The following is an 18,199-nucleotide window of genomic DNA, read 5'->3' as shown; positions in this document are numbered from 1 at the left end:
CAATCATCAATTCTTTGAATTAGTCACAGTTCAGTCTTACAGTATGTAAATATTTATTCACGTGCACAACATTTGAGTGTAAAATGACAGGACAAGGCAACAACAAGCATAGGACCATCTATTAGATTTTGGTTCCCGTTCACGATTAATTCAGTAGTAATGCAAAAAAAAGTAACTCTCCTCTTGACAAGGTAAAGGTTTGCCTGCACTTTGGAACCTCCCCATTTATTTTCCAGCGCATCATTAAGATGGTGAGTGAGCTCGAGCCGGTGCCAGGTAATTCTAATTCTAACTATTGTGTTTACCACAGAGGAAAAGTGCTATAGAAAATGGATGGATTTTTCAAGGCGGTTAAGATTTTGTTTACATTGGTATGAGAGGTAATAATAAAAGGTTTTACAGGGTTCCTACAGCTTAAGGCAAGTTCAATTCAAGACTAAGACCATTAAAGTTCATTTAAAAGTAAATTTTAGAGCAAATTCCCAATGTCCCACATGAATTTGCTCATGCGAAACCTGACTCAAGTCACGTCACTGTTTTGGTAGTGACACTGGCGTGATTATGTGTCCTTACCACAAGATTCATTCGATAGAGCTTTTTTATTTTATAATTATTTTTTTTTTATTTGAGACTATTTCCAATCATAAAAAAACGTTATCATGTGTTAACAACATTCAATACTTTTTAAAGATTGATTAAAGACCTTTTATTGCCAATGAAGGCTTTTTAAGTCTTTCTAGGATCCACAGGCAGGAACCCTGTTTCTAATAACGACAGTTTGACCCAAGGAAGAACGTGTCCCTGGAAGAATTGTGTTCGACCTTGGTGGTTCCACAAAAATAAAAAGCTGCTTTGTACTGAATGCCCCATTCAATAAATAACAGCAGTTAGTATGTCCTCACACTTTTAAATCCAGTTGCTAAAAAAAAAACAGGTTCAATTTAAAAACACAAGTCAGCAGGTGTGTAGAAATGTCACGGAAGGAGAAGCAGATTGTTTTGTTTTTTTCTTTCTTAAAAAAAATAAAAAAGTGCAGAGTGCAGACGGGGGAGTGCTTTAGAAGCCCGAATCAATGCTGAGAGAGCGACGGGTTACGTGTTCGATCTCTCCCGGGATGTACTCGCAGAAGCTGGTCTGGTACTTGGCCAACATTTTCAGCATGGGCCGCAGGTTGAACCACCACTGGACCTTGGGCATGCGGTGCCTGACAGACAAACGCGCCGTCAAGAAAAAGACGTACTGGCCAAGTTTGGAGACGTGTGCTACGGGGCGTGGTTACGGAACAAACTCAAATACTGTAAATCCTTTTTTGTTTTTTCTAAATATCTTTTCACATCATTATGGGGTGTTTTGAGTACAATTATGACAGGAATAAAATTAATCCATTTTGTAGTAAGACTTGTAGGAAGCATTAAAAAACCCTGTTTTTCTGACTTAATTTTTTGGGGGAGCTTTGTTTTTTTTGAGTAATTTATATATATATATATATATATATATTTCTGTCATAAAAAAAATATTCACAAAAACAGGAAAGAAAAAAAAAATCATTCAAATTTGTTTATTTATTTTTTTAACTTTTGAACTCCAAGTGACCTGTTGCAAAAGAAGACGTGACCTGTATATATGACTGGATGCTAGTGCAAGCTGTTGAAGTCACTAGGCGGCCATCTTGTTACTCCCACCTTACGAGCAGACTACTATAAACTGTACGGTATACGTACAAGTAAGAAATATACATCTCGTAGGCAGAAAAAAACATCTGAAAAACAGAACAAGAATTAAAAAAAAAAAATACTAAAAAAAAAAAACAAAGCTCCCAAAAAAATGTGAGAAAAAAAATGAGATTTTTTTTTTCAAGTGAATGCAATATGCTTCCAGACTTGCAACATTATAAAATTTGAAAGAAAAAAAAAACCCCGACAAGTTTGTGAATATTTTCTAAATGCATATCTCAACTACTCACTCAAAGTCGGTGGCATCCTTGAGTTCGGTGAGGGGACTGAATGAGACCACCTTCCTCTGGAGGCCCAGCACACACGCCGTGTCTGTGGAGTTGCAGAACACGCGACCTGAGGATGACACACATTTAGTTTGTTTAAACGCTTATTGTCCAATTCTCTTTGTTTTACATCTAATTTTACAATATGATTCAACTGGAAGTAGCACTTGAGCTAGTTTTTGAAAACGTGTTCACTATCCGCCAAACTACTGCTTGTTGTGATGTCGGCTAGCGCCATCTAGTGATCATTTATTCTTCATACCTTGTCGGTAGTTTTCTGTCAGCTTCTCACTTAGCCACTGGATAGCTTTTACTCCCAGCTTGGTGCCATAATTCCTGTCAAATGGAGATGGTGCCCCTCCCTGGTGAACGACATACAGTTACGGTAGTTTTTTTTTTTTTTTTTTTTTTTCCTTTCAAGTGAATGAGGACCACAAGGTGGTGCCATACCTGCTGAAGGTGTCCCAGCACGTTGACCCGACAGTCAAAAATGCCCTTCCCTTCGGCGGAATACAACTTGTGGATGAAATCCGTAGTGTAATGCTCATGACATTTTTCATTCCTGTTATAACCACACAATGATGCCATGTCATATTTTTATATTAGACAGGGCTTTGGCCTGAGAACAAAAAATGCAAATCAAGGAGTTTTTCTGTGAATAATGGATGACAGGTTCCCCCCCCAAAAAAGTAGCCCATAATTCTTTTTTACTTTTGATTTGGATGTTTGAGCCACAAAATTGGTTAAATAAATTGTATTAATGTATTTTTTTTTATTAATGGATGACAGGTTCAAAAAAAAGAAAGAAAAAAAAGGTAGCCCATAATTATTTTTTGCTTTTGATTTCGATGTTTCAACCACAAAATTGGTTAAATAAATTGTATTCATTTATTTTTTTTATTAATGGATGACAGGTTCCAAAAAAAAAGGAAAAAAATAGCCCAATAATTATTTTTTGCTTTTGATTTGGATGTTTGATCAGAAAAATTGGTTAAATAAAATCTATTAAATTTATTTTTTATTAATGGATGACAGGTTCCAAAAAAAAGTACAAAAAAAAAGTAGCCCATAATTATTTTTTGCTTTGATTTGGATGTTTGATCACAAAATTGGTTAAATAAGTTGTATTAATTTATTTTTATTAGTTATTATTTTTTACATGTACACTTTGAACTTGTTTAAGTATCGGTAATTGTTTTTTTTGTTTTTTTGTTTTTTAAATGTATTTACTTCTTAGGTTTTAGTGCATTGAGATACCAGTCACCTATGACGACTTATTTATTTTACTGCGTAAAAAAATTGACTTATGAAATGACGCCAAATGTTTGCCATCTCCTGATATAAATCATCTAGACTAGCGCACAGTATATTGAATGTATGGAAAAGAATAGCATAAAAGAAGTCAGCCAGACAGGCTTTTATTTTTTTGTTTTGCTATCGCAGCCGCCATTGAATTCAGGTGAACCCGTCTGACCTCAATACGAGCCCCCGCTGGATGTCCTTCTTCATTTTCTCCGTGAGATGCTCCACATTGGTCTGTGAAAAGGCAGCATCAATAATTAAATGTGGAAGAAAAAAAAAAACAAATTGCGGAGAGAATTGTTACCTTCAAGTCGTGGATGTTGAAGGGGTCCTCGAAGATGTAGGCCGCGTCGGCGCCCACGGCGATGCCGGTGCTGGTCGCTAGGTAACCGCAGTAGCCCCCCATTGTTTCCACCACAAAAACACGTCGCTTTGTCCCCGTAGCAGACTGCTTTATCTTGTCGCAGCCCTAAGGCGGAGATTAACAAATGGGTGTCAAGAAGAGATAACTCAAGGCTGGGTGTGTGTGCGCAGCAAGAATCTGAAAGTTTTCACTAATTTGATCACACTGCCATATTGTATTAAGTAGATTATTTCAAGATTAGTAGATTAGAACATTTTAATTACAAATCAGCCCAATTCTTTTCATAAAAAACACAGCAATGCTATTTCCTGTTTTTGTGTCCAGTTTGGGGGGCGGGGTGAGTGTACAAAACCCATTTTGCACCCCAAACATTACGGTGAAATTTAAAAACTAGCTATATATAAAAGCCAATTTGTTTACGCATACCAATGTGCGATCAAGTGTTTACCTCCATAGCGGCGTTGACGGCGGTGTCGGCCCCCAGACTGAAGTCGGTTCCGGGGACGTTGTTGCTAATGGTAGCAGGGATCACACACATGGGGATGCACAGCTCGTCGTAGCGGGCTCGGGCCTCGAAGAGCTCCAGCACGCCTCGGTAGGCCTTTGAAAGAACAGTGGAGAAATGCTTTGGTTCTTTAAATAGAGTCCGGTGTTAAACATATGGCTGAACTGCCCATCAGGTGGTTCATTTTGGCCCTTGAGGACAGAACACAAGCTGCACTTGTACACTAAATTTAACTACTGTTGTTATTTTTTTCTGCTGGAGTGGACACTGACGAGGATTAAATTGACATTCTGAAATATGACAGTTACTCAGGAATTTATGCAAACATTTTGCAATTTTTTTTCGCCTTAAATGAATTCCAGATTACTCTGCAAAATTTGCCATTTATTCAGGATTTTATGCAAACATTTTTGCCCTCATTTTTTGCCCTAAAGGAATTCCAGATTTCTCTGCAAAAATGTGCCAGTTACTCGGGATTTTATGCCCTCATTTTTTATTTTTTTTTTGCCTTAAAGGAATTCCAGATTACTCTACAATAAGACAATAATACAAGGGAATATTTTCAGAATGAATGGGTATGATAAAATAAAATAAATCAGACATACTGGTCAAATTAATTCTAATTAATTAATTCTATTCATGCGGCTTGTGGGCCAGAATTGGCCAATCAGGAGGTCCATACTGGCCCGTGAGGACAGAACACAAACTGTAGTTTTTTTCACTAAATTTTAAAATTAACTGTTGGTAATTTTGTCCACTACTGACAACATTCTGAAATTTGGCTGTTTATCAGAATTTCATGGAAAATTTTGCCCTAATTTCTTTGCCCTAAAAGGAATTTCAAATTAATATGCAATAAGATAATAGCAAATGGGAACATTATCAGAACGAACGTGTACCGTAATTATTTGCATCCCACAAAAAATTAATCACGGACAAACTGGTCTGGCCCTCTTGAGATCAAATTTGGGTGAAAGTGGCCCCTGAATTAAAATAAGCTTGACTCCCCTGGTTTGTTTATTTACATTTTGATTTTAAAAATTATTTGAATAAGTGTAGATGTATTTAAAGCATGCAATCTCTTTATTGTGATCGACGCCGTACCTCAAAACCGCCAATAACAAGCAGAGCTGAGATGCTGAACTTGGTAATGTTCTCCACAATCTTCTCCATGTGTTTGCTCGGAAGGGTTCTCAACAAGGATGGGGAATTGTGTCATTTATTTTGTCATTAAGATGGCCAGACCATCCCTCATCATTGTCTGGATCTCACCTTTTAGTACCCAACAACGAGCCCCCTTGGCCCGTCCATCCCGCCACGTTGTGCCACTCCATCTCGCACACCTGCAGAGCCACAGAAAGTCACGTTCTCCTTTTGTCACCAAGACAGATGGACGGCGAGGTGGAGGGGCTCACGTCGCCATTGGCAAAGCCCTGGAAGCCGTTGTGCACGGCGTACACCGTGTGTCCGTGAGCGATGGCCAATCTCACCGCCGACCTCACGGCCGCGTTCATGCCCGCTGCGGGGGCGCCCACATTCAGGATGGCCAGGGAGAAGTTGCTCTACGGGGAGGAGGAGGATTCAGACTCGGTGTTTTGGCTTACATGCGTGTTTGACACTTAATTTGTTCACTCCCAGCCATTTTCAGTGGCGCAACCCCCTTCGCTTCCGGCTGTTTTACTGGATTTTGACTGATTTTGAAAGACTTACAGAATATTGTATTCTTTGCTATAAAAACATGGAAGCTACCAAAAGAAGAAAGATTAGAGTCTCTTTGTATCTGTTTCTGTTTTGCAGCAATTAGTATTTGAAGAAAGCTCATTTTCATCATTATTCACAAACCTGTCGAAAACACTGGGTAAACGAGCTTGTTGCAACATAGCCCTGGCTGATCTCTTATACTCTGCTATCACCTGCTGGCTGTTTTTTTTTTGTAATACCATTGCTTCAAGCAACCTCTTCAGATAAGAAGCTGTACCAAAGCCTTCTGTATGCTCTAGCATAAAAAACAACAACATAAAAACACAAATACATTTTTGGGAGTAAAGAACAAATTAAAAAAAAAACAAAAACATTTATACGTTTTTCGGTTTGAATGAGTTAATATCAAGGTTAAGTGGAATATTTTTGTAAAGATGTACAGTGGTTAACGTCTATGGCTGTAAAGGCCTGCTCAATGCATCTATCCCTGACTCAAAAAGGTTCCACTTGACTGGAGTCAGACTCACCTTCAACTGGGCAGGCTTCTGGAAGGCAAGAAGCTTGTAGATGTTCCAGTTGTTCTCAAAACTCCTGCAAAAACATTTGAGCTGAGTTCTATTTTTTTTTCCACTGGCGACAAAGTCACACTGTAATGCAATCCTATGAAAGAAGCATTGAAAATTCCCATTGCCACATTTGAATGTTAATTGCCTGCATAGGTTTGCGTAGTTTCATTAAAGACTCGAAATTGCCCTTGACCCAACTTGAGGACAAGCACTGACAAAAATGACTGGATAATATGCACAGAAATCTTAGTGCTTACCCCCCACGCAGTTTAACAGCCTCATCAAACCTCTTCTCATTCATGGCCGTCTGCACCAACTTTGTCTGCAAGAGAGGGTGTGTTAAAGGGGAAGTTAACCCAAAATACATTTCTTGATAATAATATTTTCTATGCAGCCCCACTAGTATAAAAACGGCATTCTCGTTAATATTGCTTTGGTGGAATATGAGGTAAGCAGCAAAATCCAGCCATTTTGTTTTTGTTTTTTAATCAATAGCAGAAGGCAGCCATTTTGACACTTGCTGTCAAGTAAAATGACATCACAGTTGCTCAAGTCTCAGGTAACAACCAATCACAGCCCAGCTTTAGCAAATAAGGTGAGCTGTGATTGGTTGTTGCCTGAGCCCGGAACAACTGTGATGTCATCTTCAGTCGACAGCAAGTGGCAAAATGGCCGCCCCGTGAGATAGATAAAAATGGTGGGATTTCGCTTCACAACTCACATTCCACAAATATAATATTAATCAGAATGTCATGTTTAGACTAGTGAGGTCACATATAACATATCATTGTCAAGAAATGTTTCAGGTTGACTTCCGCTTTAAATAAAGCAGAGCAGCACCTAAAACATCAACAGTGGAAGAAGGGCTCACCATCTCCACACACTCCATGAGAGGCAGACGGACGGCCTGGTTGCCAGACAGGCCGATGACGCAAGCCGGGGTGTCGGGTGATGCCTCCATCAGGGCGACGACCGCCTCCACGCCTAACTTGCTGCTCTGGAGAAACACAGGGGGGCGACGGGAGAGGCCGATTACATTTTAACGTCTATGTACAGACCACCAATTTGATTATACTCGTCACATTGAAAGTGACAGTGCCGATTTTGGAGACTTTGTTTTCTGCATCTTACTTTTTACTGAAAAGATGCCGAATGCTGAATAGACAAGTGAGTGTTGCTGTTGACATTGGACAATGCTGTGTTATATATTTAAAATACTGTCTTCTTTACACTGTGTTATAAACTAAATTAAACTGTTCAAGGGTTAAAGGGAAAGTCAATCTGAAATATGTTATATGTGACCTCACTAGTCTAAACATGACATTCTGATTAATATTACATCTGTGGAATATGAGTCATGCAGCAAAATCCAGCCATTATTATTTTTTAAATCCATCTCAGGGGGCGGCCATTTTGCCACTTGCTGTCGACTGAAGATGACATCACAGTTGCTCAGACAGTAACCAATCACAGCTCACCTGTATTCTGAAGCTGAGCTGTGATTTGTTGTTACCTGAGACCTGAGTAACTGTGATGTCGTTTTCACTCGACAGCAAGTGACAAAATGGCCGCCTTTTAACAAACAAAAACTGCTGGATTTTGCTGCTTAACTCATATTCCACTTGCACAATATTAACCAGAAAATCGTATTTAGACTAGTGGGGCTGCCTAGAACATGGTCTTGTCAAGAATTTTTTTTGAGGGTTGACTTCCCCTTTAAAATCTCTTAAATTAAACGACTCAAATATGCAAATGCCAGGATGATGTGCCGTCGTTTAAAACCACTTCAAACACAACTCACCAGTATCCTGTCGAACGCAGACGGCGTTCCTCCTCGCTGAACATGTCCGAGTACGGTGACTCTTGTGTCGTAGCCCAACCGCTTCACCACCAGCTTCACACGCATACGAAGAGATTGTTACATGCGCTACAGTCGGATCATCAAAATCTTCCTCTCACCAAACTTACATCTTTCAGATATGCGGAGGAGATGGGCTGGCCGTGCCTGTCGATGGCTCCTTCTGCAACAATTATGATGTTGAGTCTGGACCCTTTGAGGCGACTCTGGAAGTGCACACATCCACAAGTGATATCAATAATTAGGGATGTCACAATATCCAAACATTATGATATGATAAATATCACGATATCGTGGGGAGCATGGTGATGTGACGGAGATGTTGACAAATATTTGCTGGTATGACTGATTTATAAGAGTTCTAACCAATGCAGTGGCCAAAACATGCCTAATTAAAATTAAACGGCACTAATAAACTAACCACCAGAGGGTGTTAGAACCGTACAAATGAAATACAACCTCAAAAACATGACGGCGACGATATTGTGGCACTTTTAATATCGCAATATCCCAATGTTGCCATTATCGTTACATCCCCATCAATAACATGTTAAGATTTCTTTAAATGAATTAAATTAGTAAGCAAAGGTGCAGCCAACTTCACAATGCAATTGATCAACAGTCAATTCCACACAATCATTTTTTTTTTTTTTTTTTTTTTAACTCATCCAAATATTTTATTTTTATGCCCATCCCTACATCGAAAGCGGTGTGGATGTCTCACCGCCTCAAGACGGTCACACATGCGATCCTCCCAGTCGTCTTTAGGAGGCGCCTCTGGGATGAAGAGCCAATCAGCGCCAGATGCAAGAGCAGACACCAAAGCGAGATAGCTGGAGAAAAAAAAAAAAAGTCCAGATATTAGAGTTTGGGTTAAAGATGCTATCTGAAACAATTTGGCTAAAAATATCTTTGCAGTAGCCTTTTTATTTGACCATTTATGACTGAAACATCTTCTAATTTGTAGATTAACACCTCAGCTGTTCACAATGGGTCTTAATGCAAGATTCTGGCTAATTGTTTTCAGACAGAATTCAGGTTTGAATTAATCATTTTTTGGCCACAGGTGGCAGTTGTGATTCAAAATTAAATTTTCTGCAGCTTTTTTTAATAAAAAAAAAAAAAAGAGCAAAAAATAAATAAAAGTGTTCAAGCTCACCCGCAGTGACGCCCCATGACCTCTAGGACAAACGTGCGTTGGTGGCTGTCGGGAGAATAACAACAAGCACATCAGCTGTTTTTTTCAGGAGGTTGAGATTGTAAATCCGAGATGCATGGAGAGTTCAAGTCTGGGCAAGAACCAGCAGGCTCAAACAAACTCTCCTTTGGATGGTGCCGTTTTCTTTATACTCATTGTTAGTCTGAAATTCACCATAATCCTCATGCTTATTTGACCTTTGTGCAGTAGTCATGATAGCGTCAATGATCTCTATGATGCGGTGCAGAGCAGAGTCCGCTCCGATGGTCATGTCGGTGCCACAGAAGTCGTTGTCTATGGAGCCCACCAGGCCCACAATGTTGAGATGGCTGTGCTGTTTCGCCAGCGTCTCCGTGATTTGCCCTGAAAGCAGCACGGGGCCATTAAAAAAACAAAAAAAACAAAAACAAAACTAAACATGAGGGAGGAGTCATTTCATTGGTTGGCTCACCACTCTGGACCAGCTCATCCAGCAGTCCGCTCCACTCGCTGCGAAAGATGTTGGCGCCGGTGAGGCTGCCGTCGCCGCCGCACACGCACAGGTTGGTGATGCCACGCTTGACTAAGTTGAAGGCGGCCGCCAGCCTCCCTTGCCGGTTCATGAACGCTTTGCATCGCGCGCTGCCAATCACCGTCCCGCCCTACGTCGGTCACGGCACAAAGTCAGAATGTTATTTAACACATTTGGGCACTATAATATAAAATTTCTTAAAAAATAATACAATCATAAAATAATGTAATTCAGCCGTATGTGTGATGTTAGTTCGTCTTCCATTTAGATGTATTCATTATTATAGATATTTCCACCAAAAAAAATGCAGAGAGAGGTGCTGTTGTCAAGCCAAAATCCCACAGAAATAAATTGAGGGCAATGATGCTAGTAGTAAGTACATCACAAAATATCACAGCAATCCCAAGCTATCATGCAGTGCTACTGCTTAGTAAGAACTTCATGGTGCTGCCACAGCATGACCGTCCATGCCGTAGTATTTCTCTGACGGCGAGTTTTTAATCCTCCGAGCAATGGTGAAGTGCAATAAAAACGAGCGGAAAAATAAAACATTTTCATCCAAACTCAATGCAGCAGCATGCTTGTCTCTCAGCAGCCACATGACAGCTTGTGATGACACAACTAACTAAACAAACAGAACTTAGACTATCGTTGGTAGTTTAACTAAAAACAACAACAAACGGTGGTGGGGGGGTCAACACAAACAGACATTTGCTTCCCATGAGAAACACATGCCTAGTTTCAAGTGCTACACAACTTCCTCCAGATGGACACCAGCATTTGTATCACTAGAGTGCAACTTGCTGTATCCTTTTAGCAAAGTTCACGCTACATATGTGAGGACGGCTAACAAACATGCAGCAAGGCCCCTTACCAGATGACAACCTGTACGAGACAAGCGGGAAGATGCATGAAATAACAAAAGTGCTATCATAAAAAAGAAAAGAACAAGAATTTGAAAACAGTTAATATTACATTTCAGAGGGGAGAATGTGGAAAATGGGGTACACACTTCTTGATAATTGTGTCAAATGTTTCCTTCTCTTGCAATCAAAGTAGCAAATGTCTCTGAAATAATGATTCTGAGTATAATACTTTCCACCTTGATCTGCTCGGAAAAAGGTCACAGAATGACAATTGTAAATATTAAATATTAAAGAGATACTTAACTTATTTAGCCCATTATAGCAATAAAAAGTTAATATGTTGTCTATAATTAATTTGATAATTTCTTTATTTTTCACGCACAATTAGTACCTTTTAAAACACATTTTGCAACTTGCCGTCGACTGAAAATGACATCACAAGGGCTCAGGTAACCAATCACAGCTCAGCTGTTTTCTAGGTTTGGTCATGTGACATTCACAAGCTGAGCTGTGATTGGTTACCTGAGCCCTTGTGATGTCATTTTCAGTCGACAGCAAGTTGCAAAATGTGTTTTTAAAGGTATATTATAGGCAAAATATTAATGTTTAATGCCAAAAATGGCTACATAAGCAAAGTATCCCTTTAATATTTACGACAATAAATCCTAAAGTGAGTGGTACTACTATTACTACTACTTTATCTTGTTTTTTATTTCCCAACAGTCTGGATGCCCTGTGACACAATGCTGCCTCTCATAGGTCAGTAATGGTACTACCACAGACATAATTTTGTGTGCAATGTGCTGTCGGTCCTCTCGAGTACGTCACACAAAGTATATTTAAAAAAAAAATAGAAAATAGAGAGAAAACATGTGTAGGGTCTCTTACATTTTAATAAATCTGCAAACGTTAAAAGTTGGTATGTGTGTACCCCACTTTAGGTTACCAATGCTGCCAACTGATAACATCATTCAACCTACCAGCTGGATGATGTTAGTCACACTTTGCCAGTGTGCCAGTTTGATGTGATCACCCCCATCCACCAGGCCCTGGTAGCCCTACAAGGTGGAAAAAAAAAGAGACATAACATAACATAACATAACATAACATAACATAACATAGCATAACATAACATAACATAACATAACATAACATAACATAACATCACCATTTGTTAAAATAAATAAATAAATAAACTATTGGACAGCCTAATGTAATGCATATGTTGTTTATATTTTTCAATTTATGTATTTATTTTTACCTCATATATCAAGTAGACCTTAGCACCAACATAGATGCCCATTCTGGTCACAGCTCGCACAGCAGCATTCATCCCTGAGCCAACGACAATACAAAATTTGTATTTACAATTTCACAAGAGATTTTTAAAATATAGTTTAAATATATATTTTTTTAAAGTATGATTCGAAGCGATTCCCAACCATTGTGTGGCGGCACATTAGTGTACTGCATGAAATTAACCAACATCTTTACAAATGATTATTTATTGACTACAAATAATGCATTTTGCTCATCTGTCTATGCAAATTATGTACAACTGCAACGAAAAGTAGGACAATTAAAAGATATTCCATTAAATTGCTGAAACTATGATTAACCTGTGTACCATTCATATGTATTAAAAAAAATAGCCTTGTGTTCATTTAACACTAAACTAAACAGACTCAGATTTCACACTGATGGTAGATCTAGATCATTATTATTTCAGGATGTATGTATGCATTTTTTGCTAAGCACATTATTTTTGGCTCAATAAAGTTTGGGAAGCACTGAAATCCACTGTGGTGATGTCCAATGCCCTTTAACACATTCATTGCCAGACCAGCAAAAAAAAAAGCATCATTTGACGACTTTTTCCGTCAATGGCAGTGAATGAGTTAATAATATATATATATATATATAGATATATATATATATATATATTTTAAATGCAGTACATAGTAGGCCTACCTAAATGGGCCAGTGATTGCTAAACGCCCTTGGGTGTTGCTTCATAAAAAAAAATCGGTGGAGCATTTATGACTTCATAACTTTACACAGTATTGGTCAAAGGGTAATACTGACTGAGCATGCGGATATTTCTCAAGAGGCTGGCGTCGTTTTATTGGAGTTGTAACCAGTTTAAATTCCGCGTACATTTATAATTGCCACATTTACTACAGTCTTTGAACGCCCCAGAAGTAGGAACGCACGGTTCCCACTAGTACATTTTTTAAATGCATCAGTTTTGACGTAAATAATGTTCAAGTTTACTTGTTCGCGAGACAATTATAGTCTTACAAGGTAGTACAAGATGTTTTAAAAACAGACGTGACATATATTAGCCACGTTAGCATAAGCGAGCTTTCACGTACACGTACAGCCTCATAAAGTGCAGTAGTGTTCCATTTGAAATTGGAAGTGAAAAAGACACTTATGGTGTGTTTGGAGTCACCTTGTGCGTCCCCGCCGCTAGTGAGCACCGCTATTGCCCGGCCGGCCCCCGTCATTTTCAACTTTTCCAGATCCATGGTTGCCATGTTTGTCATTTAATTTCTCCTGTCAGTGAAAATGTAATACTTCCGTGGGAGTGGACGTTCGTTTTAAACACCAGTTGGGCCGAGAGAGGGGTTCGTTAACCTGATCTCAACCAGTGGTCGACGTCTTTCCAGCAGTTGGACTCTATGACTCCGCCCATGTGAAAATATAATGAGCGTTGTTTTGCTCACCTGTGCTGCCCGGAACTACGCGCTACGAGTTAGTGGAGTGGGTTCAACATAAGCACCGCCCGGCCGCGAGACCACGATTAAAAGAGGACAGAAAAACCTTCGGCACGTACAACACGAACTCACGATATGATAGTGGGCGTGGCTTTGTTACGGAAGCGTGGCTTTGTTACGGAAGCTACTACAGACAGACAGACAGACAGACAGACAGATAGATATCTTCAATCAGGGAAATTCATGGTATATTACTTATATGGTATATACTATTTATTTGATATTAGACCATTATACATAGAGACAATTGGAGAAAATGTCATCTAAATTTGACACGCCGCAGTGAAGATTGTTATAATAACACAGCGAAATGTGAAGTATTACAAATATATATATAACATAGGTCAAAATGGTCGTTGGGCTATGATTGACCTCTCAAATACTGGAGAGTTGATCCTCCTGACACTTGCTAATTGTCAAAAAAGTTTGCTTGATTCAAAAAGCTGTATCAGCAAAGTCTCCAAATGCAGAATCAGTCTTAATCTTGATGCACCATAGTTCACTGAAGAATCAAAATAGCAAATAAATGTTGGGTGAACGGTCGTTTGTCTAAATGTGTCCGATGGACCTCTACCTCTTGCTCGTGACCCCGATAAGGGCATGCGCTACAGAAACCAGATGGATGGAATTATTTAAAAATAAAAAATCAGCAGCACAAGATGTTGGGTACAGTACATCAGCATTTATTCCATGCAGTTGCTTGCTTGGATTATATCCCCCCCAGATGTCCACCGTACTGTACTCTGGAAAATACAGGAATCTGACAGGATTGGTTTGATCGTAATGCCACTCGACAGGAAGAGGAGCTGGAAAATAAGCGGCGTAAAGAAACAGTTTGCTGGATAAATGAGATGATGTCCACGATTAGAAACAACTTTACAGACACAAATTGGTATTAAATATGAGAGAACATGACAGAAAGTAAAGGGGAGGGGAACTCGGCATCACAGATGCATTTTCGACCTGTGGTCTCTTGCCCCCTGATTGGCTTTTGGTGAAAACAGAAGAGATGATATGTTGACTGGAGTAAACATTTGGAACCATTTTTGTTGTTTTGAAGCGCCACCACATCCATACTTCATCTGTAATGACGGTTTGATCCACGGAACATAAAACTAATACTGTCCTCATGCCTGTTCATTGTGCTTTAAATAATACTCCCGCTAAAGCTGCCTGAAATTAAAAAGAACACTTACTTGCCATTTTTAATAAATTAATTCAATAATCATGTAGGCCAGCTACAAAGAAAATAAACCACAATCATACTTCACAGGATGTATGTCAGGCATTGCCCACAGCATGAGGTTAATTCATTTACAGGTACATCAACGTAAACACAAGGCTTTAAGTACACAGCCTTCAAGCCCAAAGAAAAAGATAATAAAGCAGTTCAATCTTAGGTTCGCTAACGCATCACAATCATTCTTTTCAGCCAGTTTGAGCAGCTCACTTGTTGACAGGTCAGGTTACACGTGCTGATGTTTATATACATACAGTGGAAAGTAACACTGAAATGAAAGAAAATTCAAACTGCCTCGTGGCCGTTTTGATCGCTGGCTTATGTATTCCGAATAGCGCGCCTACATACACTAGAGCTGACGACAAAATTCAACTCTTGCCCTTCACCTAAAATTCTGTATAAAGGAATGATGAACACTCAAAAGAATGAGGAATACGTTAAGCACCAACAGATGCAGCATCCCTTTTTTTTAATACAGTAGACCAAAAAAAAAAAAAAAAAAAAGTTAAAAAGCAGCAGAGCCACTTACATAAGTCATTGTATTTGTCGCCACCTAGCTTCTATTCTCAACCGGCGAACCTGAGCAGCAAAAAATGAAAAAAACAAAACAAATAAATACATTAAAGGAAAAAAAAAAAAAAGAAAAAAAAAAAGCTTCACTAGCCACCAGTCATTGCGTCTAGCCAGCTAGACACTCTAAGCAAGCAACATTGACTCTTAATTGCTTTAGTTTTGTTCACAAACACCGGGGGAATGAATTGCTTTGCTCTTTTTGGACATACAGTAGTGTCATTACACACACATTTAGCGTTATATCAGTAAAAAGTACCCTGCAAGTAAGTGTCGCATAAAAGATGATGCACCTGGAAATGGGACATAAAATGGGACACTACACCTGAAAGGTATTTCCTTAAACAGTGGCCAGGGAGTTTATTCGAAGGAAAGGTCTATTTTGACAGGAGGCCTTTGAAAAAGTACAAAAGTACAATAATCCCCTTCTGAATTACAATTGCGCTTTCTGAAAAACACCAATATGCCACAAGATGGCGTCAAAGCTCTGTCTAAATGCTAAATGGACTGAGATTAATATAGCACTTTCTACACCATATTGTACAGAGTTGTTATCATGTGTACAAGCGCATTTAAAGTGCATTTTTGTCCAAATAAAATAAACATGTTTGGGGATTATAATTTGTGGTATTCGAGGGGATACGGGCAGAGTACTGACTGAGCATCATGTTGCCACCAGATGGCGCCAAAGCAATGTTGAATGGGAGGTTTTCAGCTAATACGTCATCATTTGAAACTGTCAAACCACAAACATGCTAAGTTTAACTGTATATTCACAGTTTAAAAATTTTCACTTATATATAAAAAAAAAAGACTGAGGAGGTGTTATTTAAGTTTTTTTGCAACTGTAATTGTAACTAGATTAAGTGCAATTTCTGGAGAAATTGCATGGGAATGCTGAAAGCTGAATCCTAAGATTTGAATGCATGTGTAATGCTTATGAAGTAAATTGAGAGATAAATTATGAAATTATAACCTCCTGGTTACTGGACAATACGCTTTACCAACTGTGCCACCGAGCAGTATCAGACACCTGGTAATGATGATAAGTTATACGTATGGAAGTGGGCGTGGAAATTAATACTTAGAAAAAGTTCATTGTCTGTCCCATTGAAAATGAATGGGGAAAGTTGATATTAAACATTAAATTGTGCAAATACTGTAAGTAATGTGGAATCCGACGATATATACCCCGGGAGGCGTCAATTTTTTAAGCTAGTGGAAATTTGAACAGTGTAAATTGGAAGTATTATGTGGGAATTGTTACGCGGCAAAAAAAAAGTGCGGAGAATAAAAATCACAATAACAACAATTGTGGGAATGCTTCAGGATTCCCACAATTGTTATTAATAACATTAGATTACCATCCATAGTTATTACTTGGTAGGCCACTATTTGAGGAAATACGCAAAAAGCAACAACAGTTGTCCAAACAACATTCTACCATACGGTAATTGGTCCAGTCCAGTTTGTTCCGGTCCTTCTCGAACAATCCTGAGATGAGACTTGAAACGTCTAACAGGGGGCTTATAGCATCATTTGATTGGTGATGTGATGAGAGAAGAAGCTGGATGTGGTCTTTGTTTGGTTCATTTCAGCTGTTCTCCTCAGTTCCACATCACCGTGTTCTCGCCGGTCCACCTAACGTGGGCGTACTCGCAGCCTGATGAGTGCACAACAACGGAGTCCGGCGCGTGGTCATGCTGGTGTTTTGTAATGCTAGCTTTTGTCATGGGAGAGCCACCGGTTCTGGAGGCGAGGGTGGTGGAACGCGAGGTGTCTGTAAACTCATAGTAAAAGCCAGTTGATGATATTTTGGTGCTCGGGCAGGAACGGGGAGCCATATATGTCCAAATATGGCCAACAAAAGAAATTCTGGCCTAGCGGGAAGCCCCAATTGTTTTTAAAATGTCAAATATTTTCAGAAATGTTGCATGGGAAACGCTGCGCGAGATGATGATGCGTGCTGATTTTTGGATTTTGCCCTGAAAGTCAATAAAATGAAGACAGCGACTGCAGCCAGATAAAAGGCATGGAGCGCCACATCTGGGTCACCTGGGAGATTAACGATGATGTAACTCACCACCGCTCGCTGTCGGTATTAAAACCAATCAGGTTTCCATGCGTCCTCTTCACTCTTCCCACCCGTGTCCTCAACCCACTACCGCGCTCACCAGTTAGCATGTGCGTAAATTGCAAAATATGTCCTATTAAGAGTCTTTTCTTCGCTCCGATGTCCTGAATAGTCCTTCAGAATTCAAAAAATAAATTATGAATGTTATTCTATATCATGTACACGTTCATTCTAAAAGGGAATCCCTGCCATGGGTTGCCTGGATGCTGTGCTAAAAGTGAGGGAATGAACGGACGAGGGAGAAATTCATTGCTATATATTTTTTTTTGACATCATTGTCCTCTTATTGCTAGTATTCTCTGCAGGACCCAGTGTGACAATATTGGTTCCAGGCACAAAAAAAAAAGAAAAATTAAAAAGTGCCTGAGGGTGCATTCACCATGAGGAAGGAGCCGGCTTGTTTCGGATGGTGGCATCTGAGCACTCGGCTTCAGATGAGTCGCAGTCTGAGTCCCCATACTGGAGAGGATTCTGCAGGGAAGACGGTTACCATAGATTACTTTTTTTTTTTTTTTATCAACAGGAGATTGAGTAATATCACAAGTCACAACATGCAAACTCAAAATTAGATTCTTCTTCTTTTTTTTTTTAAGTTTCCATGCAAA

General features: G+C 39.3%; 2 protein-coding genes across 4 annotated transcripts in view; both read right to left on the bottom strand.

Annotated features, from left to right (window-relative positions):
* Positions 1-36: 36 nt before the first annotated feature.
* Positions 37-13,570, bottom strand: pfkla (phosphofructokinase, liver a). Of its 2 annotated transcripts, none has more exons than XM_077536075.1 (22): positions 13,326-13,568; positions 12,132-12,205; positions 11,851-11,928; positions 9,945-10,134; positions 9,691-9,856; positions 9,455-9,499; positions 9,020-9,128; positions 8,406-8,501; positions 8,239-8,331; positions 7,309-7,434; positions 6,695-6,759; positions 6,399-6,462; positions 5,586-5,732; positions 5,443-5,513; positions 5,275-5,362; positions 4,114-4,266; positions 3,606-3,770; positions 3,474-3,535; positions 2,450-2,561; positions 2,262-2,361; positions 1,964-2,069; positions 37-1,204 (listed from the first exon to the last, which is right to left on the bottom strand). In XM_077536075.1, the coding sequence occupies exons 1-22, from the start codon at positions 13,417-13,419 to the stop codon at positions 1,057-1,059; spliced, it is 2,352 nt and encodes a 783-aa protein (XP_077392201.1). In that variant the 5' UTR covers positions 13,420-13,568; the 3' UTR covers positions 37-1,056. The 2 variants fall into 2 exon arrangements, with proteins under 2 accessions (XP_077392201.1, XP_077392202.1); XM_077536076.1 differs by lacking the exon at positions 37-1,204 and adding an exon at positions 1,573-1,759 and having other exon boundaries at positions 13,326-13,570.
* A 742-nt stretch (positions 13,571-14,312) lies between these two features.
* map3k13 (mitogen-activated protein kinase kinase kinase 13) overlaps positions 14,313-18,199 on the bottom strand; it is a 29,732-nt gene continuing 25,845 nt past the window's right edge. For both annotated transcript variants that reach the window (XM_077536988.1, XM_077536989.1), the window contains 2 exons: positions 17,974-18,065; positions 14,313-15,469 (listed from right to left, as the gene is read on the bottom strand). In XM_077536988.1, the coding sequence (XP_077393114.1) occupies positions 15,457-15,469; positions 17,974-18,065 (105 nt within the window). In that variant the 3' untranslated portion in view covers positions 14,313-15,456. The remainder of the gene's footprint in view (positions 15,470-17,973; positions 18,066-18,199) is intronic.

This window comes from Festucalex cinctus, chromosome 11, assembly GCF_051991245.1.
Source record: "Festucalex cinctus isolate MCC-2025b chromosome 11, RoL_Fcin_1.0, whole genome shotgun sequence".
In the NCBI taxonomy this organism is placed as follows: domain Eukaryota; kingdom Metazoa; phylum Chordata; class Actinopteri; order Syngnathiformes; family Syngnathidae; genus Festucalex; species Festucalex cinctus.
This window is presented reverse-complemented; position numbering and strand designations above follow the sequence as displayed.